Source organism: Tenrec ecaudatus, chromosome 2 (assembly GCF_050624435.1).
Source record: "Tenrec ecaudatus isolate mTenEca1 chromosome 2, mTenEca1.hap1, whole genome shotgun sequence".
NCBI classification, from domain to species: Eukaryota; Metazoa; Chordata; class Mammalia; order Afrosoricida; family Tenrecidae; genus Tenrec; species Tenrec ecaudatus.
The window spans coordinates 61,690,548-61,716,218 of record NC_134531.1 but is presented as its reverse complement, the minus strand read 5'-3'; the positions used below and the strand labels follow the sequence as shown (position 1 = coordinate 61,716,218).

The 25,671-nt window shown below is 38.9% G+C and overlaps 2 protein-coding genes across 2 annotated transcripts in view; both read right to left on the bottom strand.

Annotated features, from left to right (window-relative positions):
• Positions 1-25,671, bottom strand: part of CWC27 (CWC27 spliceosome associated cyclophilin) — a 277,596-nt gene that overhangs the window by 89,072 nt on the left and 162,853 nt on the right. The gene's annotated exons all lie outside the window — the stretch shown is intronic.
• On the bottom strand, positions 15,773-16,404 carry LOC142439016 (small integral membrane protein 15). The gene has a single exon (XM_075541082.1). The coding sequence runs from the start codon at positions 16,402-16,404 to the stop codon at positions 16,180-16,182; it is 225 nt and encodes a 74-aa protein (XP_075397197.1). The 3' UTR covers positions 15,773-16,179.

Genomic DNA, 25,671 nt, shown 5'->3' with positions numbered 1-25,671 from the left:
ATCACAGTGACGAAGTAAAGGAGCTGAACAGAAAAACTTAAAGGATAACTTGAGGAAAAAACTGACTGCTGTTGAGTCTACCTTGACTCGTAGCAACCCTATAGGATAGAGCAGGGCTGCCCCTTTGTGTTTTCTAGGCCGTCAACTTGACAGGAGCAGAAAGCCTCGTCTTTCTCTCATGAATCAGCTGGTGGTTTTGACTTGCAGACTTTGCAGTTAGCAGCCCAATGCGCAAGCACAGCATAATGGAATGTGTAAACACGTGGAGTTAGAAAGCCCAAAAAGGAAAACCGTGTACAGTATACCTCAGTCTGAAAAAACTGAAGAAAATGACTCATTTCTCAAGGTGTGATACTGAGTGATTTTTATACGGCAAATATGGAACGATGTCGGGGGCAGCAAGGAAAATGGAATGAACACACAGACACATACAGTCACTGTACCAAAAATAATTGATCAGCATTTATCTATTTCCAGAGGCAGAATATGATCCAGATGCAATATTATTGAAGAAAGAAATCCAAGCTGCCCTGAAGGCACTAGTGAAACACAAGGTTCCAGGTATTGATTGGGCCATCACTTGAAATGTTTCAAAACACTGATGCAGCCTTGGAAACACTCACTAGTCTAGGAAAGGAGCTTGGGAAGACAACTGGAAGAGTTCTTTATTTATGACAACAGCATGCAGAAATTATAGAAAAATATCAATATCATACGAAAGTAAAATTCTACAGACCAAAATCCAAACTCATGGCCGTTGAGTCGATACAAACTCACAGTAACCCTATAGGACAGGGTAGAACTGCCCTTGAGAGTATCTGCGACTAAAACTGTTTACAGAAATAGAGAGCCCCATCTTTCTCCCTGGGAGTGGCTGGTGGTCTTAAACTGCTGACCCTGCGGATCGCAGCTCAAATCGCAATCACTACACTACCAGGGCTCCTTAAAATCTGCAGAAGATAATTTAAAAATGGCCAGAGCAGTGCATCATCAGCAAGTTGTCTGAAGTTCAGGCTGTATTCAGAAGAGGGCATGCCATGGCAAGAGGGGTAATGTTGTTGATAAAAGATCTTGGTTAAAAGCAGAGAATCCCGGAAAGATATCTGTCTTTAAAAAAATATATTTCCCAATAGTTTTATTGGCACATAATTTACATATCTTACAAATCAATAGTTCAATTGTTCAATCATATCAAGGATAATTTGTACAATCATCACCACATCAATTTTAGAGCATCTCCACCCTCCTACCAAGGTTACATCGCCTTTGAAATGAGTTGTGCAATCACAATCCATTCTAGTGCTCCCTCCCCCTCATGCCTTCGTTATTTACTCCCCAAATCCCCTTTCCCTCCCTAACACCCACCCACCACTGTCTCCCTGTATCCCCTTGTATCCATTATTATTCTGCATCCACTCCTCCTGTGCTTTACAGCTGGGAGACCCAACAGAAAATAACAAAAAACCAAAATTGCACCAAGGTGGTAGGGATAAAATCATAATAGTATAAAGACAAAAATATGAATAATGCGTAAGAAGGAAAAGACAACCGTCAACATTCAAAAAGCCAGGGAAGAAATTTCGGTCATGGAACAAATAAGAGATACCTGTACCCAGAACCAATTCAGGTCAGTCTACAGCGTGGTCAACTGGCCAAGTATAGAGTTCAATCCAGCGTAATCAAGACTACTATGGTTTTTCTCCCAATAGTAAGGCTGTTTGGGACTCTTGAGTGTTAGTCTGGGTAGATTAGAGAAACAAACTCATTGACACTCATATGTATAGGAGAGAACTTTATACCAAAGAGCAACTGTATATTAAGAAACATCCCAACCCAGTCTTGGTCAAGTCCATAAGTCCAATATTATCCCATATGTCTGATACTAGTCCATAAATCCTCTTTAGACTCACACAGCCATGAAATGATGCCAAACGCAGGAAGATCACAGGCCAGTGGGCGGAAAGTCTTGTAGATCCAGTGGCAGTGGAAGCATCTCAGTGCTGATGTGGGTCTTTATAAGGGCTCTGCAGTGTGTCTCCATGTGGCTTGTCAACAAACAATAGAAATGTGGGTGAAGGAAGCAGTGAATGGTATAAGATATGAAAATAATAATACTTTATAATTTATCAAGGGGTCATGAGGGTAGGAGGGTGAGGGAGGGAGGAGAAAAAAGAGCTAATATCAAGGGCTCAAGTAGAAAGAAAATGTTTTGAAAATGGTGATGGCAACATATGTATAAATGTGCTTGATACAATTGATATCTGGATTGTCATAAGAGCTGTAAGAGCCCCCAATCAAATGATTCATTAAAAAATAATAGGGATTCAGGAATCTTTGTTGTGTTTATGGGGAAACTATATATTGATTAAGAGGCAGTCGTCTGAACAGAACAAGAGAACATGGCATAGTTTAAAATCAGGAAAGGTGAGTATCAACTTTGAATCCTTTCAACATATTTACGTAACATGGGTGCTGAGCAAATAATGCAGGACACTGAGCTCTGTGGGGCAGAGTGTGGCACTGGGCTGGGAGGAAGGCTGCTGAACAAGCTGTGCGAAGCAGACGACACATTTTGCTGGCTGAAAACAAGGACGAGTGTAAACACTAAGACTTTAAACAGTGATGAAGACAAAAGACTGCAGGCTTCAGTATGGATTATAGCTCAGTGTATAGAAAGCAAACATTCTCATCACAAGTGGACCCAGGGACAACAGAAGACTGAGGTTCCAGGGATTTCATCTTACTTGGAACTGCACTCCACACTCCTGCCGGTAGCAGTCAGGAAATCACATGACAGAGCGCATTTGGCAAATCTGCTGAGCAAGATTTTTTAAAATGTTAACATGCAGACATGTCACTTTGGGGAGTCAGGTGTGCCTGGCCTGAGCCATAGTGTTTTCAATGGTCTCACATGCATGTGGAAGCTGGACAATGGATAAAGAAGACTGAAGAAGAATTGATGCCATTGAATTATGTTGTTGGCAACGAATATTGAAAGTGCCATGGTCTGTCAGAAGCACGAAGAACTCTGGGTTAGCGGAAATACAGCTAGAATGTTCACTGGAAGAACAGACAGCCAAACGTCGTCACGCATGCTGTGGAAATGTTATCAGGAGAGACCCATCCCTGGAAATAGACATTATGCACATACCATCAACTAAAAATCAGAAGACCCTCAAGGAGATGGATCGGCACTGTGGTTGCATCAATGGGTTCAACATAACAAGGGTGGGAGGGTGGCACAGGCCCAGACAGTATTTCATTCGTTCTGTTACGTACAGATTCACTATATAAAAGAAGCACTAGAGCAGCGGTTCTCAACCTTTGTAATGCAGCGACCCTTTCATACAGCTCCTGATGTTGTGGTTACCCCAACCATAACATTTTCATTGCTACTTCATAACTGTAATTTTGCTACTGTTAGGAATTGGGTGACCCCTGTGAAAGGGTCCTTCAACCGCCAAAGGTGTCGTGACCCACAGGTTGAGAACTGCTGTGCTAGAAGGTTTCAAGATTTGTTTATGTTCCTATTTCTTTTTCCAGATGAAGATAATATAGTCAGAATATGGTGTCCCAGTGTTTGAAATTACTCTTTATTTTCTGTGGGTGAATGTTACTCAGTAAAATATAGTTTCTCTTTCCTTTGGCACTCATTTTTTCCACCTGCTTGCTGATTTAATTTTTAAAAATAAGTAGACCGTTTCCAAAAAGCCAAAATTATAGAAAAAGGAAGTCAAGGAAGAGCTCCTGTCTCCTCTAGCCCTCTCATGGCATTTCCCACCTTCCTTCCCTTCTACAAAACCAACTGAATGCGCCCTGGTTTCTCTGTATATGCGTGTTGATATCCATATATTATGCATTGTTTTGCACTTAGTTCTGCATTCCCCGCTTACAAAGAACAAACAACACAAATTAAGATTCTGAGAAGACAATTTATGAGGCAGCTCTAGGAAGGAAGCACAAATTAGGACTTCTTCCCTGGCATTGCTGAAGGTTTCCCCTGAGGAATTCCTTTTCAACCTTGTGCCACAGATTTACACAAGGGAGGAAAACTTGTAAATTGGAAAACAGCAAGCTTCTAATTACCTAATAATATACATTTCTGGATATTCATTATTTTTATTTTTTGCCACAATGAGTTAAAAAATTACGGGGGAGCAATGAGAGCCCTTGTTAAGGAGATAATGGCAGAACTTGGAAGAAATCTTGAAGAAGAAAAATGTTACAGCATTAATTTTTAAAGTTAGGGGTGAAACAAGTAAGTGTATGGCAGAGGATAAAAAGTCAGTGATTATGGACAGAATTTTGCAAACAACAAGAGAACAGTAGGCTTATGAAGACGGTGGGAAGGGGGCTGAGGGTGAGCTTTGGAAAGAACCGGGATCGCATTATTCTGAGGAACACAGAGCGGAGAACTGTGTAAACAGAACGTGCGTGGCCGAGAGGAGTACAGAGACGCGCACATTAGCCTTTCCCAAAAGGATAGACAAGGAAATCTGCGAAAGGCAAGGGGAACATTAGAAATGTGAAGACTGGAAACTACTTGGCACAGAGAAGTCAGATGGCGAATGAATAGTACCGAATGAAGACAATAAACAGGATAGCCTCTTAATAGTCTTGGGACATGTCTTTGGTTTTGATAGTTTAATAATGTAAAGCACACTTACCTATATCAGAACTAGTGATGTCACTATTATCTCTCTTGATTTTTCCCTATCTTACCAGAACATTTGCCAGATTTACTAAATGATATAACTGTTATGAAACTTTTGCCATCCTTCCATCATTGAACAATGAACTTTAATAAAGTCCAAAGGACAATATGAAATTGAACTGGAATTTGAATTTCGATAAATACTGTACTTGCTAAATCTGAATTGGAAAAAATATATATACATACACATACATATAAATCTAATATGCATATATCTGGACTTTATTTATACGAGGGTGTCTCAAAAAGTCCATGGAAACAGAGAACCAAAAGACAATGGAATGTGTCCATGAACCGTTTGAAATACTCTCGTTTGTTATATTTACATGTTATTTTATGTAATAACTTTATAAATTATCTAATTAGTTCTATAAACTACTATAGTTAACAAATCAAATAGATTAAAGTTCAATTTTCAAATACCACTTCTATTTTATAGCAAAACTCACCATTCTTTGAGAAGAGTTTTTAAGAATGTCTATTGATCAGTAAAATCAACTAAAAGGGAGCCTACTGCTCATATATAAAGTGGTAGCTAATCCCTGCTCAAAAAAGAAAGTTAAAAAGCTGAAAAGACAATCTTTGGACTAACTCTGTGTTATTTCCTGTCCTTTATTTGAGTCTGTTGGTAGCTGTCATCTAAATACCTGTAATTCATGGAGACCACAGGTTCAAGGAAACATGTAGCATCGTCATGTTAGACTGTGGATCCAACTCTTGTGATTCACTCTTTGCAAACAGACCACCAAGACCTTTCTTTCTAGTCCATCTTAGCTGGAAGCTCTACTGAAACCTGTTGACCAACATAGCAACATGCCTAACTCCCCTGACAGATGGGTCGTGGTTACACATGGGGTGCACTGGCCTGGGTCTTCGACTACTGAACATAAAATATTTTAAGCCTATTTTTAGACGTGTTTTTCTCTTACATGTGTCTTGGGATTCTATACCTGATTCTCTGCTAATTACATTTCGTGTTTGCATGTCATATGAAATCACCACTTATCTGCGAGTGCCGTTATGATGCTGAACACGTTTCAGGAGCGCTCCCAGAAAGTTCCAGGTGAAAGTTTACAAAGAAAATTTACACACAATTTGTCCCGTAATATTGACTATCTCTGCAATGTGTCAGCATTCTTACCATTTCTGCACTATTCCCTGTTTCTGCGCCTCCAATATCCCTTTGTCTCCTTACCTTCTCAACTTTGCTCTTGGGCAAAGGAATACATTGTTTGTGAATAATATTGTTTACTTTGTAGGCCAATCTACTCTTTGGCTAAAAGGTGACTTTCATGAGTGTCTTTAGTTGTAGGTAAAAAGAACATCTAAGGTGACAGGCTCGGGGTTCTGCCAGTAAAGGTGTTATTTTTAAATTTTGTTTTAATTTTAGGAATTTGAATTTTCTTTCAATTCTCTGTATTTTTCTTTCATTCTAACTGAGATTTTCTATTATGTCAGAAGAGTTGTTAGCAGTAGCTGGGCACCACTTAGTTCTTATGGTGCCAGCATAGAGGAGACTGGTTTGTGTGGACCATTCATCTTGTAATTAATGATATCATTAGTATCACACACGAGTAAAATTTTGCTGCAGATAATTTGAAAACACTTAACAGCAGTACATTGATAAGGAACTGCCAGACATTCAAGATGGTTCAAAGTCCAAATGCCTTGTGAGACTGAGTTATTAGTCTTTTTTTTGTAGATATCAAAGTTGATTAGTGGTTACTGGGGTCAGTATACAGAAAGTGGGGGGTGGAGGGTAGTGGGGATGGAAAAACCACATGGATCATGGACTGGTACTCTTGCAAACATATTCTTTTAATTGCTGTCAACAAGGCTTAAACCTGTAAATAATTGAACGGGCAAAAGTTGTGTGATAGGTACACAAGGGGGCTTCAAAAAGTTTTTGGGAGACTTCCATCATTTAAAGATTTACTTGAAGTCATCACTGGGGCTATATCATGTGGATCTGTTTGCTGGCTTGCTCTTCCACCTGCATGGTCTGGCGCAGTGCATTCCTGGAACCTTGGAAGGCTGCGAGGTACTTCGTAAAGTTGGCGAGGGTGGCTTCTGCTTTGTCAATAGTCTGCAGGTCATAGTCAAGCTTCTTGGTAATCGTGGAAGAGCTTATGTCAGGTTGGCCCTTGCTTTGGGCTGAAGAGGTGCAAGGAGTCTTGGGCAGAACACACATCTGGGAGCGCAGGCTACGAAGTGTTCAGGCTGCTGGTTTTTCTCGGGCACCAGGCTCCCCGTGCACAGGAAGCAGAATCGAGTTATTAGTCTTACGGGACATTTAAGTCAATTGGCATAACACAATTCACAAAGAAAGTATTCTAGATTCTAGCTTGTTGAGTAACATCTGGGGTTTTCAAAGCTTGGGAGCAGCCACCTAAGACAGAATTCTTGTTTCTTCCCATTAGGAACAAAGAAAGCGAAGGAAACCAAAGATTCAATGTAGCAATTACTAATTACAAGATGTCTTCCAAATTTCTTGGCACTTCTCATGCTGAACGAAGTGAAGAAATAAAGTGAAGAAATAGCTCGAGCCTTGAGTCGTAGCTTTGAAGGATTCTGTGGGCAAAAAACTAAGCCATGTAGGAAGCTTCAAAACAAGATGGAAGCAATCTCTATACCAAAAAGAAAATCAATTGATGTTCAACCATTTCAGAAGCTCACGTAGGATAAAAATTGATGGGATTAAAGGTAACAGTCCAAGCTTCACTGGGGCATTGGGGAAAAACACAGCTCCAAGAACTGATGGCAAACTTACCAAAATATTTCAATTAACAGATGCAACACTACGCATGTTGACTCATCTGTGCCAAGAAATTAATTTAAAGTTATTCAACGTTAAAAAAAAACACCATTGCCATTGAGTCAATACTGACTCGTTGCCACCCTTATAAGACATGGTAGAACTGCTCCCGTGGGTTTCCCAACCTGTAACTCTTTATAAGAGTACAAAGCCTCATCTTCTCCTAGGAAGCAAGTGGTGGTTTCGAACTTCTGACCTTCTAGATTACAGGCCAATGCATAACCACTAGATCACCACAGCTACTTTCAAAGACACATACACACACACACACACACACACACACACACACACACACGATCAGCTGGGTGACGCTTTCATAGTATGATTTTTTTCTACTAGGCAATCATCTGGCAACTTTCTCTTAGTTGGTACACTCAGTGGTGTCACCTAGCAAGGTTCTCTCTGGTCACAGTTAATTTTTTCGTTAAAAGCAGTTTCACTCAGACCTTGGTTTTTGAGATGGCTGATTTAAGAGAAGAGCTTGCGGCTGTGAAATTTTGTCTCCTGCTTGGAGAAAATGCTCCAATACCTGTTGTGATGTTGACCACAGCTTATAAGTACTATGGGGAAAACATAAGTGTACGAGTGGTTTCATCATTTAAAAATAGGTGAAATGTCAATTGAATACAAACCTCGTTCTGGATTTCTATCAACTTCCCAAACAGATGAAAATGTTGACTCATAGTACATTAGAGTTGGTGCTAACAGGTCAGGATTTTTAATCAGGCTTTCTATTGAGAGGTTCTGAAAAGATGTGTAACAGCGTGTAACAAAAAAAGCCTGTGTTTTGGCAGATGGAGGCCTGGCTTTGCCACCTATGTTAGTTACATAATCTGGTGTCAATTTGGGACTTGAGAGGATTAAGAGTGAAGGGGTGAAGTCTAATCTGTCAATAGGTTCACAGTCAATGAGGCCTCTGTAAGGACATGGCCTTCTGACAATTCTGGGAACTCCTGTATTTCCTCCTTGGGGGCATCATACACCCTTCTCTCTTGACTCACTCCCTTGGAGATGCTCTACTGACAAGACACCTGGAACTATGCTAGTGCCCTCAGGTGGAAAGCCACATGAAGATCCCTGCTAGGCTGAGATGCTTACACTGTCACTGGATCCAAAGACTTTCTAACCCCTGGGCTGTGACAGTCGAGCATTCGGTGTCATGGCATGTGTTTCATGTGTCTGAAGAGGACTTTATAGACTGGTATCAGACATACGGGCTAACATATGATTTATGGGCTTGGACTGGGATGGTTTCTTAATGTACAATTACCCTTTATATAAAACTCTCTTATACACATATGAGTCTCCATGGATTTGTTTCTCTAGTCTACCTGGACTAACACACCACCACAATTCACCTGCTTATGCAGCCATCTCAGTGCGCCAGTTCTTGGCAAAATACAGGACACCTCTCTTGCCCCAAGCACCTGACCTCACTCTCTGCGACTCCCCTCCCCCCACCAAGAATGAAGAGGGACATGAAAGAACAGAGATTTGACAATGTAGAAGAGGTGAAGAAAAAAAATGAGGGAGGTGGTGTCAGCCATCCAAATAGATGAGTTTGAAAAATGTTTCCAAGAATGAAATAGCAGATTTGACAATGTATTAAGTGTAATAGAGAGTATTTTGAAGGAGACAAAGTTGTTTTGTAAAATAAATTTAAATACATAGTGGGGGGTAGGGGTGTGCATTATTTCATTTTAGGGGAGGGGTACCCCTGTATATAGGTCTGACTATGGTTGTAGGTCTCAGTAAAGAGATGAAAGCAGCCAGAGGTGATACTATTATGTTTTTTTTTTTAGAGAAATACTATGTTTAATCCTAAAGAACTGATTTAGACTTATAATTTTACTCTGACCAGTACTTATTTATTTATGGTGACAAATTTACTGGGTCCCTAGGGCAACATGAAGCAACAAAATGTAGTTATTTTGTTCTATATAGTCAGCGGGACACACACAAATACACATTCAAACAAAATCTTTTTATCCTTAAAGGATATAATAATAAAGTTTCAAATTGTATAGCAAAAATATACAGAAACAGCATCATAAAAATAGCTTGTCTGTATGACCTGCATTTCTCCATGGAACTTGAAATCCTTTAACAGACATTATCTCATTGTTTTAAGAACTGTTATGAAACAATCTGACATTTATATAACACCATTCATTCTCAATAATCCCAAAGGGATTTACAAATCCTGGAAGAACGGCTTTGCCCATTTCCAGTGTGCAGCCACGGAAAGATGAGGAAGGGGAGTGAAAGAAGTAGACAGGGCTGTGTTAGGTGCGCCCTGTGGAACACAGCAGTAACATTACACATCCATTTGTGAAAGGGAGGGAAAAGTAATCTTAAACTGAAATCACAAAGAAAAAAGAACAGAAAGATCAAAGCTAAGACTAGATCACACTTATTAGGGAAAAATATTACCACCAACTTGACTTATTTTTACTTTTATATCTTATTAGTATAAAACACAAGTATTTTCAAGATTTAAAAAATGACCACAATTGAATATCTTGTACTTAATCAAGAACACCTATTTTTACAGTGCTTTCTGGGATAAGTAGTGGTCTATTCCCATTAGGATGATAATTTATCATTGAGCTAGTATATCTTTTGGGAGCTACATAATCTTAAAAATGACTCCTTCCCTTCCTCTTTCAGCTAAGACTAGGATGCTGAGAAACAAACATTCAACTAGAAAAATTAAGGGTTTTTATTTGTTTGTTTTTAACGAGTCTCTCCCCCTTCAATGGGAAAAAGAAGAGCTCCGTTTTCCTGAAGTATAGTTGTCATCACTGTAATCACGTCTAGAGAAGACATGGTGCCAGACGTTCTACTGGAATAAAGAAATGTGCTGACTATGCCGCAGTGCTGGCGCATCGTCTCCTTTAGTCCTAATCTACCCGGAGGAGTTCACAGAGGAGGGATGCTAGCCTGGGCGCATCCAGGATGAAAGTAGAGAGAATGTAACGGAAGAGCCGGCCATCTCAAATCATTGCAAACTAACCTCTGACCTTGAAGTCAAGCATTTGTGAGGGGCCATCAGCTTTGGGTGTGGAGCACAGCACACATCTTCCAGAGGAGCGAGAACACACACTTCTGGCTATATAGAGGCTTTGACTATGTCACTATCCCATTCATAGTAAAAAGGGGAGGCCATCTTCATTGACCTATCAGAGGAACCACTTGAGGTCCGAGACTTAGAGGCCACCTTCTAACACAGAACCAACTAGTCAGCACAAAACCACGGCAACGACTACTGTCATCACGACTAATTCCACCACTCCTCACATAAGTCTCACAATGAAGAAACGAGTGTGCCCCTTTTCTAGGCCAGGAAACGGAAGCTAAAAAGGCCATGTGTTGTAAATACATTTTTGTCTGCCTAGCATATTATGATCACTTCTTCTGTTACAACGCTTGTCTTTAAGGGTGGCCCGGCATATGATCAGGCACTTTGTGTCTTAGAAGTTCATTTCTTAAGCGGATAGAGGCAGCTTGAAAAAGAGAAGCAAGGACAAGTTGTTTAATGGTAGACACTTGGAAGAGTTCAAGAGCTCCTGTTTCCATGGTCCTGAAGTTGCTCCTGGGATTTCTCACCTTCCTGAAGCCTGGCTATCACAGCTTTGTTTCATTTTGTGTGCTATGACCAGTATCCTAAGGTTTAAATTGGAGAGAGCTGTGACCAAGAAACCTTAAAAATTATAAGACCATCTGAGGTCATATAGACTCAAACCTAGATTTTTATGACTTCAAAACTTGTGCTCTTAATGTATATAAGTTGTAGTAGTTTAAAATCTGTTCACAATTTTTTTATAGACACTAAAAAGATGAAGGCTAGTTGTCCTCTCTTTGAGTGCCTGCGTGTGGATTAGACTTACTGTCATGTGTGACTTAGGAAAGCAATAAGCACGTGAAGATACTTCTACTTTCTCCTGATTTTCATTCTGGGATTACTTGCTCTAGGGAAAGTAGGATACCATTCCATGCAAATGCTAAAGGGGTTGTACAGAGACACACATGGTGAAGAACTAAGGGCTCTGGCTGGCGCAAAAGGTTTGCCCTTGGCTACTAACCCATACATTGGTGGTTTGAATCCATCGAGCAGAGCTTCAGAAGAAAAGATTGGTGATCTATGAGGGCAGGGCTTCAAAAAGTTCGTTGAAAAATGGAATTAAAATATAAAGAATTTTCCCCACAAACTTTTTGAATCCCTTTATACTTCTCCAAGATCAAATCTATTGAAAATTTTATAGACTGCCTTTCTACTTTGACATATAGAGTTGCTATGGGTCAGAATTGACTCAAAGGCAGTTGGCTTCTTTCTGGGTTTTTGTGTGTGTGTGTGTTTTTTTATCAACAGCTACATGAATGATCTATCTCGGAAACAGACTCTCCAGCTAAATCAAGCCTTGACCAACAATATTTTGCCTATAATTTTTAATCTTTCAGGAAACTTTTACTAATTTATCAAATCACTGTGAGATTTCTTGTTGAAGATGAGTTGTGGTAGTTACATAATTGTGTCAATTTGAGAAGATTATGAGTAAAGGGGTGGAGTCTGGCCTGTCAATCAATATATACCCAATGAGGCCTCTGTGTGGGCATATCCTCCTGAGAATTCTGGGAAACCCTGTATTTCCTCCTTGGAGGCAGGCGACACCACTTTCTCTCTGCTCATTTCCTGGGAGAGATTTCAGCTGACAAGACACATGGAACTACACTAGTGCCCGGAACTGGAAAAGCCACATGGACCTACCCTGATGCAACATGACCTCTGAAGTCGGAGAAGCCATATAGAGACCCCTGCCAGAGCTGAGATGCTTACAACGTCACTGGATCCAAAGACTTTCTACTCACTGGCCTGTGAGTATCCTGTATTTGGTGTCATTGCATGTGTTTTGTGAGTCTGAAGAGGATTTTCTAGATTGGAATCATACATGTGGGCTAATAATGGACTTATGGGCTTGGACTGGACTAGGTTGGGATGCTTTCTTAATGTACAATTACCCTTTATATAAAACTCTCTCTTATATACATGAGTTTCTATGGATTTGTTTTTCTAGTCTACTTGGACTAACACATGAGTGTATCTCAGAAAGATATGCATATAAAAATGTACGATGAATACTATATTACAATGGTATTATGATGAACCAGTCAATTAAGATATGCTAAGGCATAAGTTATGGATTTTACCTTGCAGGCCACACTTCCAACTACTACTCGACTGCTTACTCTTCCCTTCAGAGTGAAATTTCACTCGTCTCTTGAAACACTGTTCAAAGATTTGGACACGTTTTTACTGAACAATGGATTGGTGCCTCTGTTCAATGGCAAAAGATTTGAAGAGAAGCTTGAATATAAAAAATAGCAAATAAAATGATGGATGCTCAACATCAGTACATGATTAGGGAAATGAAAATATAACCACAAAGTAACACAACCCACTATTAGAATGACTATAATTATAAAGAGTGACCATACCCAAGCATTAATGAGGGCACAGAATAACTAGATAGTTCATATACTACTTACAGATTGGTAAATAGTACAATCATTTTGGAAATTTCTTTATAAGTTAAAAAATGCACCAGTTCACATGACCTTGTAATTTCACTTCTAGAAAAAAAAAGTGCTTATGGCTATATAAAAGCTTACATTATATTTAAATAATGGAATACAATTTAAAAAGAAATAAACTACTGTCTTAACAATATTTGGAACAAATACCCAAAATTAGTTATGCCTGAAGGAAGAAATCATGACTGGAAAGGTACATACTCTATATAATTAATTTCAATAAACCTCTATGAAATTAAATTAATTGATGATGACAGAAAATCGTTTACAGGTAGCTAGAAGATGAGAGGGAATTCCAAAGACTGTGATGTTCATTACCTGGATGGTGGGGGTGGTTTCATAAGTGCATAAATACTTCAAAACATATCAAATGTGTATGATAAACCATTAATCAATAAAACTGTTAAATTTTTAATGCACTTCAAATTACTTTTTGTGGGTTCTGTCTCTTCATTGAGCCCCTCTGGTACATCCCACTCTAGTGGCTCTCTAGTCACCGCTCCACTGTTCTGGTTCTCTATTTTCATAGCTTTTATTACTTGCAATTACTGGGTCAATTATTTGTTTATTATTTCTACCCCCTTCCAGAAAAGCAAGAATAACAACAACAATAATCGGAGCGTGAGTTCCCTAATGATCGGGGAAATTTCTGTTTTCTTCAATCAATCCCTATGACTTAATAACATGCCAGGCACAAGCACATTCTCACACATATTTTCCTTCCGTGAGCTCCTTTTCAGGCTATCTAAGCTCTCTCTGTGTTCTTTATTACACTGTGAACTTATGCTCAAAAATATTCGTTTGAATTTCCTTCACTGCTATTCTCTGTCCCCCTTAGCTGATAAATGTCTATTGAATTTGAACAAGAATAAATCTCATTCATTACTATTGGAACTACTTGGGTTTTGCTCCTCCTTTGTGAGTCACCTTTCTGAGGGCAGACACGGCTATGAGTATCTATGGTTCCTACCTTTCAGGCCCTTCCAGCCAATACTCTACTTTCTGCCCTTCCTTCTGTAGCGAGATCTTATTTGTCTTCAAAACACCGCTAAGACCTTTCCCTGCATGAATGGAATACTGCTAATACATTATTTATATTATGTAACTATCTGCTAATTTTCTCCCTGAATTCATTCTCCCCCTTGCCTTTTAGTGACAGAACCAACCCTACAGACTCTCAACTCCACCACTTTTAGCCATGATCTTGGCCATGAACTACAGAATACATTTCTCAGCCTTTCTTACAGCTAGGTTTGATAATGTGACTAAGTTCAGGCAAATGTGATATGTCTGTTCAACATTTGAGCCATCTCCATAATGAAGGAACTTTTGGTCTACTATTTGCTCTTTCTTCTTCCCATCTATAAAAACATACACATTTAAGATCCCAATTCTACTTTACAGATCTGGCTAGACCAGAGGATGTACATTGGTACAGATAGGAACTGGAAACACAGAGAATCCAGGACAGATGACCCCTTCAGGACCATTGGTGAAAAGTGGCAATGCCTAGAGGGGGGAGGGAATGTGGGGTGGAAAAGCGGAACTGATTACAAGAATCTACACATAGCCTCCTCCCTGGGGGATGGACAGTGGAGAAGAGGATGGGGGGAGATGTCGGACAGTGTAACATATGACAAAATAATAATTTATGAATTATGAAGGGTTCATCAGGGAGGGGAAGAAGGAGGAGGGGGAAATTAGCCAATATTAAGGGCTCAAGTAGAAGGCAAATGTATTGCGAATGATGATGGCAACAAATGTACATATGTGCTTGACATAATGGATGGATATATGGATTGTGATGAGAATTGTACGAGCCCCCAATAAAATGATTAAAAAAAACATAGACAAAGACGTGGGCAAGGTCCCATTATGTGGTCAGTGAGAATGTTCTGTTCTATGAGACAAGAGAAACAAAATAAAAGGAACTTGGGCCCTTTAATTACCTGCTAGTTCTCAGGGTTGATCTGAGGAAGATAAATAATCCCTGAATCTTATTAGGCACTGTCTGTCTGTCTCCTTCCACTTACTTCTTCCTAGTGCCCCTCCTCCCTTTTTAAAAAGCAACTTCCTTCCTAGCTAATAAAAGTAACACTACTAATAGAAACTGCTCTTGGGGCATTCTTTGTACTTGGCAATTAGATTTTGTTTTCTCTGGTCTGGAAAGACAGCTCAGAAAGAACAGGTGATAAATGCATAATATGATAAAATCAAATTTTCTGTGTGTAAGAAGTTATAATATTGAGTACTTTCCTTATTATAATCTACTTCTTTCAATTTTTTTCTTTCATACATTTCTGCTTTTTATTATTTTCTTCTCTCTCTTTTTGGCATTTAAAAATATCATTGTTTTATTCTTCTCAGCAAACTGTCTCTAGGAAAGTGGCAACGTTCATAAGTATACATATTGTTATAGCCAGTGATAGTTTACATAGTTAAAATAATAGGAAAACTCTTTGTAAAATTAGGTTCATAAAAGTGTAGAATGTGTGATATAGTTAATACTCTCCCTAAGATTAATATCAGAACATTACTACATAAAATTAAAATACTCATTAACGTCATTTGATTTGAGAAAGCCAGAAATAATTTTATTCAAAGAAATAAGCAATAATGGTAAAAGATGTGATTAAATGTACCATATCTTTCTTAAACCAAACATGCTTTTTGTCCCAGAGAAGGCAATTTTCATTCTTACAATCACAATTTCCTTTGTCCCAAGCAGGGCTCCTGCATTCAAGCCATTATTTGAATAGTTCATCATCAAAAGGTTTTTGAGGCGTTTTCATTTCAGTACGTATGCTGGAAAACTGCCAGCTATCAAGAATTTTGTTAACAATAAATGCAAATTTGTAGTAACTGCCAACCGACACCAACAACCTTCTAGACTCAAGATGAAATGTGAATTCAGTATTGAGGACGGGGTTCTTCAAGCTGGTCAGATCCCGTCTGCTAAATAACACTGTCATAAAACCTAAAGAGGAGACCTTAGTGGGGCCTTCCACCGCGGCGCATTTCCCAGGTGATCGCTCTCGGACTGCAGAGCCCCTCTGCTTCAATCCTTCTTCAGTCGCTTGGCTTTTGCAATATTTTCTTGGCGTTTTTGCTTCTTCTTCTGCTCCTTTTCCCTGGCTTCGATCATCTTGGCCAATTTCCAGGACAGCACAGCACTTGCGAGGAACAGTGGCGTGAGGGCCAGAATCACTGTGGTCAGGAAGCCATAGGGGTCCTTGGCGGCCCACTCCACCACGTACTCAGCCCAGGCCTTGACGTCAAGCATCCCTTACGGTTGAGGAGTCATCTCCAACTTTGTCCTGGGTTTACCAATGAGCAAATCACAATTTCAGATAAGCTTTCATTTTTGTCTTCTATTGTTCTACCATGCACTTTTGGGAGAAGGCTAAAATTCTCCAGACTGGAAGCAGGAAACCTATTTCCTCCTTTTGTTAATTTTCTACTGCCACCTCATTTTCCAGAATGTTTTTGCATGGATAACTATGAAACTCATTTCCTGAAATAGAAGCACCTAAAACTACAATTTTTATTCTATGTAATGAAATGACAGCATTAATATGCTTGGAAATCTATAGCAACTATTTGAAATCAAATGCTAGTAATTCCCAAGAACTAAGTTTTGTCACAAAATGTAATCGCTTTGAAAACAATCCTCTGACAATGTTCTAGCTTACTTCTGAATTAGTATGTGACCACTTTTCCTAAAACTTTCCTAAATGCAGGAAAGGGTCAAGTATTCTGAATGGCTAAATGCCATATTCTCTTTAGAATAGCTTTAGATCAAGCTTATTACTGGCGCAGTCTAAAACTGCTATTCTCAAACTAAATTTTCATGTGTTTATTTTATTAGTTACTTATAAAAAGCATGCTCAAACCTCCTCCCACTTTGATTGATGTGTTTACAAGGTGTGGGTCTATGAATCAGAATGGACTCAATGGCAGTGACTTTGAGCTTTTCTTTGGTATCAACTTTTGTAATCAACATTTTGAAACTATTAAAGATTTGATTGTCCAATATATTTTACAATGTTTCTCAATAAGAAAGGCCAATAAGGACATTATGCTGCTGGAGAATAGTAAATATATATTTATGTAACTATCTGATAATTTCCTCCTTGAATTCATTCTCCCACTTTGCCTTTTAGTGACAGAACCAACCCTGTAGGTAGAGCACACCTTCGACAAAGATGGTGAGGTTGTGCCTCATCTACTTTGGCTATATTTTCAGGAATGACCGCTTACTGGAAAGGAAATCATCCTGCTCGGTAAAGCAGAGAAAAGGCCAGTGTAAAGAATGACCCTCAGTGGCTCCAACAAGGAGCTGAGTCTGAGGAAAAATTATGAGGATGGTACAAGACAGAGCAGTGATTCATACTATTGTATATAAGGTTGATGTTATTTGGAATCTATGGCACCTAATAGCTATTATTTATTTTTATATTAAGGAGCCCTGGTGACATTGCATTATAAGCATTAGATCACTAACTCCAAGGCCCGCAGTTCAAAACCACCAGTTACTCCACAACAGAAAGATGAAACTGTTCTTCTCAAGATTTACAGCCTCAGATAAGCAGTAGAGGGTTGCTAAAATCTACTCAATTGCAATGTTTTTCCCCCTTTTCCTTTCAATTAGTTTGAGAACACTGTTCTACTCTGTCAACTGATTTTTTATTAGTTCTACAAAATTCTCATCTTATCACATTCATTTGGTTTTTGATCACCTTTTGGAACTTATTGCTTTCTCTTCTTAAAGGTCTCTTATCTTTTCAAATTATTTTCTCCATATTTCCAATTTAATCTTTCAGTTTAATATTGTTCTTTTTGTTGTAAATCTATTTAGTTTTAGTGCCAAATGTTACATGTTTAATTTCTGGGAGATATATATATATATATATATAATTTTGGGGATCTAAAGATAGATATAAATCGGGTTGTCCTTTGCATTTTCCAGCCTACAAGGAGTCCTGGTGGTATTGTAAGGCCAAGGGAGATGGTTTAAACCACAGACATCCTTAGGAGAAAGGAGAGCTCCTCTGTCCCTCTCTAGATTGATAGCCTCAGAAACCCTTTGTGGGGCCACTAGGAGGCAGAATCTACTCAATGGCAGTGGGTTTGTTTGGGGCATTTAATATTGAGGGTCTGAATTAAATTGGAAGTTTTTGTGAGTCTGATTCTCCCACCTGTTGTTTCTATTGGCTTTGGATGCCTGAATGATCCACACACACCCCTTTTTTTAAATTTTGAGCATTGGTAATGAAAGTAGGTTCTTTAGAAAGGATTTAAGTTTGCTTGTATCAGACTCCTGAGGGCACTAAGAATAACACCAAACTATTTCACACTAAACTCTTGGCTAAAGGATTACTAGGCCACCCAGGTAGGTTGAATTTACACTTCAAGCTGGTGGGAAGGCTGCCTGCGGCTAGAGTTCCCAGGAGACATTCTGGCCCCAAATATACTGTTTTATAACTGCAGGCAGGTAATTTTCCTTGTAGTGTTCCGGATGGGAGTGACATAATCCCACTTCCAGCTAATTCTCTCAGCCCCTATGGATGACAGGTTTTAACTCCCTAACTACATGAGGTAGTCTTTATTAGAACCTCCTCCTCCTTGGGAGGACATTATGTTTTGTATTTTTTTCTCATGAAAATTGTGAAGTCTTTAAAAAGAATGTTAAAATTCCCCATCTAGCAAAAAGTTCTAAGGGTTAAGGCTGGACTTAGTGTCCCACTTACTTACCTTCTAATAGTTCAAAACTTTACTTATTCCCTGGTTTGACAATTTCTTATTTCCCTCAAGCTCTTAAGAGAATATTAGAAAAATATGTTTGTATTATATCCAAAGCTTTTAGCTGTTTTCAGTGGCATCTGTGTGAACTTCTAACTTACTGTTGCCAGACATTGGTCCTTCCCAATAACATCTAAATTTTGTCATTTGCTCCAAATTACATATTCAATATTTGAAATGATAGAACCTGCATATCATGATATTATGCTCGCTAAAGGACACCAACCCTGTTGAGCTATTTCAGAAACAATTATTCTAGCCAAACCCAAAGAAAGTTTGAATAAATACCATTAAAGTTTTGCATACGAGAGCATCTTACAGTTGGACCAACTGTGATGAATAGAGTAATGGAAAGAACCAGATTGGGAGACAGGCGATGTTGGTTCTGGTCTTAGCACCGATCTGTGTACACTGGGTGGGCAAGACTTTTAGTCGGCCAGACCTTGGTCTTCTCTCTCTATAATGGAGGGTAGATAAGGGGGGCTGGATGCTCTTTGCAGGACAAAAATTCTGTGATGGTTGCTTGCACAGAAAAATGCAGTATAAATGAAGCACACTCAAGATCAGAGTTTCTGATATTCAAAATATTCCTGAAGGCTAGTCTGCTTATTCATCTTAAATAGACTTGAGCATGATGTTTTAAACAAGTTTATATTGTGCTGTAGCCATTTTTTTAGTTCTGAGAACTTCATTATTCCTTTTGTCCTTTTTCACAATTCGAATTCTTTTCTATAGTTACTAATATAACTTATGCAATATCTGATTTCTGTATGAAAAAATGAACATTCAAAAGTGGCGATTGTACCATCTGCCAAGAATATAAGTGAATGTTTTTGAAATATAAGTATTAAAATGTACATATATTGTGGTGATCCAGAAAAAGGAAAAGAACTACTATTACTACTACAGCACAAATTAAATAATAAGGTCTTGACAGCAGTCTAGGATCGTTAACAGCTTCATTCCCAAATGGGAACATTGCTTATAATCAAACATTCAAGGACAGTATTAATTCTCCCTTTGAATCACTATAAAAACTAACAAAACAAAAACCACACACACATTTTATCTTTATAAAGTGAAAACATTTGTAATTGTTTCAAATTTTGCCTCAAATATCGAATAGGATTCTAATGTTTCCTTATAGAGTTGTTAGTGCCCACTTGAGAATTGGAGAGGTGACAAGTTACCAGGCAACATCAATCAAGGTTATTTATTGTTTCACTGAATTTGTTGCACTGATTCATAGCATCCCTTTGCATAACAGAATGAAAACAGTGCTCAGTTCTGTGCCACACTAACAATTGCGTTCCTGCTGGACCCCACTGTTGCAGCCACGGTGTCAATACATCTTGGGAAGGGGCTTTCTTTTTCACTGCATCTCTACGTTACCAAGCACGGTCTCCTTCTCCAGAGACTAGTTTTTCCCGGTCACATGTCAGAGGCGTCTGAGATGGAAGTCTCACTATCTTTGCTTCTAAAGGACATTCTGGCTGTACTTCTTCCAAGACAGATTTGTTTATTCTTTTGGCAGTTCACTGTACTTTCAATATTCTTTTCCAGCATCATAATTCAATGCCAGCATCATAATTCAACTGAATTGATTCTCTTTCAGTCTTCCTTAATCAATGTCCAACTTCACATGCATATGTGATGATTGAAAATATCATAGCTTGTGCTTGACATATCTTAGTTCTCAAAGTAAACTCCTTGCTTTTCACCACTCTAAAGAGGTCTCATGTAGCATTTTTACACAATGCAATGCATCCTTTGATCTCTTGACTGCTGCTTCTACGGGCACTGATGGGATCCAAGCAGCTGAAACCCTTGGGAACTTCAATCTTTGATCCATTTACCATGATGTTACTTATTGGTCAGTTAATTACAGGTATGTGCAATTCTATTGGCAATGGAAATAGAGTCTCTGGTGTCAGTGACTCTGCATCTTATCTTATAAACTGCAGGAGTGAAAAGAGTGGAAACCTTCCATCTTCCAACTACATGTATAGAGTCTTTATATGTATCATCATCTATGAGGGGGTACCCTAAAAAACCTGGACCCCCCGCCCAAAGTCATGTATTTAATTACAAAACAAATTTTCATTAAAAATTTTGTTTAATACATTTGTCAAATCTGTGATTCCATTCTTGGAAACATTTTTCAAACTCATCTGTTTGGATGGCTGACAGCACCCCCCCTTTTTTTCCTTCACCTCTTCTCACTAGTGGGAAAACAAAGAAGTTGCAAGGCGCAAGGTCAGGTGAGTCAGGTGCCTGGGGCAAGAGAGGCGTGCTGATTTTTGCTAAAAACTAGCACACTGAGATGGCTGCATGAGCAGGTGCATTGTTGTGGTGGCAAAACCAGTCTCCCATCTGCCACAGATCAGGCCTTTTTTGTCTCACACTCATTCGCAATCTTTTAAGAACTCTAAATTGAAAAGTTTGATGGATAGCCTGACCTGGTAGAATGAACTCTAAATGTACTACAAGTCCACCTTTTCTCTGCTTGGGAAGTTGACAGATATCCAGAACGAGGTTTGTCATCAACCGACATTTCACCTTTTTGGAAACAAGAAAATCATTTGTACACTTGAATTTTCCCACAGTGCTGTCCTTATCCTTGTCAGCTGTGTTCAACATCGCGACAGTTTCGGCCGCGTTTTTCTCAAGCAGAAAACAAGACTTCACAGTCACACACTGTTCTCTTAAATTGGCCATCACAAACAATGAGATTCAAGAGAAACTGCTTTTATGAAAAAATTCGCTGTGACCAGAGAGAATCTTCCCAGGCAATGCCACTGGGTGCACTAACTCAGAAAGAGTTGCCAGACACTTGCCTAGTGAGGGGTGCGTAATAAGAAAGTGTGGTTCTGTCTAGTGCAATTCTTGTTTCTCTTGGGTGCTCCCTTGCGTATGTGACTCTGCCTGATGCGACAGAGCAGGAGGAAGAAATACCCTCGGGAGGAGGTGTCCATTTTAGTGTTACTGCTCAAATTTACTGGTAATTTTTAAACTGCCAATTAAAAATAAAATAAATAAGAGTTCAATAAAACAATATTTTGGGGGAAATTTAAGTATTGATCTGAAAATAAAAAATTAAAAGTTCAGAAAAAAATTATATCATAAAGTAAATCATGTTATTTTGGCAGAAGGATTATTGGTGACCTTTTTTATCCTTTATACTTTTCTGTATTTCTGTACTTTTGGAAAAAAGACAATTATGGCCAAATATTAATACTTGTCAATTAGCAAACTTGTTTTTATCCTGTCAGGAATAACACAGGTAATAATAAGGGGGCAGATACCGATTACTAAATACATAATTAAAGACTTGCCAAATCATCAGGCAGAAAAGATGATAATGCTTATTAGAAAACTATATTAGGGCTGTGGATTGACCCAAAACAACAAAAAAAGATATTTTTGAGAAAGATGGGGATCGGAGCAAAGACCTAAAACCCACCTGTAGAAAATAGGACATCCCCTCACAGAAGGGTCACAAGGAAGGGGTGAGTCAACCAATGCATAGTATAGTGCTGATGAAACACAAAATATTCCTCTAGCTTTTTGAGGCTTCCTCAGTCCCCACTGTCATAACCCCAGGCCTGACTTTTAGTCCTGGTTAGACTGGAGCATGTACACAGGAACACATAAGAGCTCAGTTCACATGGAATCCAGGTCAGAAAAATCCCTCAGATACAGAAATGGGAGTAGTCAGACCACGAGAGTAAGGGAAGATGGGGCAAGGAGGTGAGGGGGGGGGGAAGAGGGGCATTGGCGGAGGAGGGAAAGGAATGCAACGGTCAACACATTAACATCCCTCCCCTTGGGGGGAGACAGTGGTTGATATAAGATATGAAAACCAATAATAATTTATCATTTATCAAGGGGTCAGAGGGTAGGGGGGCGAGGGAGGGGAAAAAAGAGGAGCTGATACTAAGGGCTCAAATAGAAACTAAATGTTTAGAAAATGATGATGGCAACATATGTACAAATATGCTGGATACAATTGATGTATGGAATGTTATAAGAGCCCCCAATAAAATGATTTAAAACCAAAAAAAAACAAAACAAAAAATTGACTGTGGAATGCCAGCAATCCCCTAATACTAGTATATTGGTTCTTAAAAGCAGCAATGGAGGCAATTAGTCACACATTCCATTTACTCCCAATTCTTTTTCTCTTTCTTCCTCTATTGTCTCAGCATAATAGGAGTGCAGTTGTGGAATGCTGGATTGTTGTTTCCAAGTTTTTAAGATCTCAGCACTTTCATAACTGATGAAGAAGAAGAACAAAAACTCTATATTTAAGACAATGGATATGCCATGAAGCCATGATGCTAAACCTCTTAACTAGAGAACTAAATCCCATGAGGTTCTTGGCTGTACAGAGGCAGAACGTGTGCCTCTGTGAACCACCGTGACCTTTGCCAGGGATCAGAACAACTGGATAGGTGTCTGGCTACCATTACTAAATATTGGGATCAGAACAACTGGATAGGTGTCTGGCTACCATTACTAAATATTGGGATCAGAACAACTGGATAGGTGTCTGGCTACCATTACTAAATATTGGGATCAGAACAACTGGATAGGTGTCTGGCTACCATTACTAAATATTGGGATCAGAACAACTGGATAGGTGTCTGGCTACCATTACTAAATATTGGGATCAGAACAACTGGATAGGTGTCTGGCTACCATTACTAAATATTGGGATCAGAACAACTGGATAGGTGTCTGGCTACCATTACTAAATATTGGGATCAGAACAACTGGATAGGTGTCTGGCTACCATTACTAAATATTGGGATCAGAACAACTGGGTAGGTGTCTGGCTACCATTACTAAACATTCTGATCACAAATTATACAGAAGAATCTTGATCAAGGGCAGGGGTGGAGGAGATCAGAATCTCAAGTCCTCAAAGAATCTTGTTATGCTGGAGTCATGGATGAACCTTTGAAACTACTGTTTTACGATAATTTGTAAATCTTACACCAAAAACATCTTCTGATTTTAAAAAAACCCAAACAATAGCTTAGCTTAGTAAAGAATGTCTGCCTTGAGCAATGTGCTCTTAAGATCTATCTATATGGAATCAAATTGACAACAGCACATCAAAAGATTAGACAGGAAGCTTAGGGAGCAGTGAGTTTATGTTACTGGAGGATAAACCATTTGGAATGGTAATATAACTTCAGGACTGTTATCTACTTCACGGAACTATAATATGTAGAGATTGTTGAATTGGTGTATGTTCTGAGGTACTTATTAACAAAGAACAAGAAGAAAAGTGTCAATGAATGAGTCCTAAACAACCATGAAGGAGGTTACAAGATCCGGAATTCAAGATACAATAAAACAGTGGGTCTTTTAGAGTTTTTCTCTGTACCCCAAAATTAAATATGCTCAATAATCTATGGTCCTCACAGTAAAATTCAAGATCTGCTCATGGTGACAAGTGAGAAAGTATGAAATGGACAGACTATCCAAAAGAGAACCAAGTACTTTATGAACTCTCAAATTAATCATTGTTATCTTTTCCATTTTATTAAAAACTTCTTAATCTAATTGTGAGGATATATACATCTTTGCATTTTTTCTACACCTTTAAAACCTTTTCATATTTTTAATACAGATATCACCCCCCCCGCCAAGAAAACACCAGTTAAAAACAGCATGCTTCCTAGAATATTCTGAAAAACAAAAACATACATTTAATAATTTCCACTAAAGAGATTATCCTAGTTCTGAGCCGATGCTTTATTTTTTCAGATCTTCTTAGAAATGAGGTATTTAACATAATTGAGTATTCTAAGTAAGAGTAATGTCTTTAGTTTATGAAAGTGATTAATTTTTAACCACTTAGGTTAGCATCATTGCCCATTAAATAATAAATACCACTTAATATTTTCGTAATGAATACATTCATTACAATGAGCATCAAAAATTTCATCTTTCTAGCAGACAGACTTTGGATCTCTACTCAAGGCCTCCCTTAACACAAGAACACTTTGTCTAATAACCTGGCACTCTTTGAGGATCGCTGCAGACAAAATGGGTGCATTAGCAAATGTGGTAAAGAGAGTGGATGGTGCCCAGCTAGCAAAACAAATAGCATCTGGGGTCTTAAAGGCTTGAAGTTAAACAAGCAGCCACCCAGCAGGGAAGCAAACAAGCACACATGGAAGAAGCACACCAGCCTGTGTGATCATGAGGTGTCAACAGGATCAAGTATCAAAAGATCCAAAACAGACAACTATATTGATGTGAACAAGGGGGTTGGAGTGGAGACTCAAAGCCCATCTGTAGACAATTGGGCACCCTCCCACTGAAGGGTTATAAGGAAGGAATGATTCAATTAACGTGCAGTATAGCACCGGTGAAACACACATCATTCCTCTATTTCAAGAATGCTTCCCGACCCCCACCCAATGACCCAGTTCTACCGTACAAATCTGGTTAGACTGGAGAACACACACTGGTACAGATAAGAGCTCTTGAAGTAGGATTCAGGACAGATAAACCCCTCAGGAACAGTAGTGGGAGTAGCAATATCATGAGGGTAGGGGAATGGTCAGTAAGGGGGAAAATAACAGAAATGTGGGTGAAGGGAGATAATGGGCAGTGTAAGGTTTGAAATAAAAGTAATAATAGAATTGATCCAGGATTCCCAAGGGTAGGAAGGGAAAAAAGATGAGCTTATACTAGGGTCACAAGTAGAAAATGTTTTGGAAATGATGAT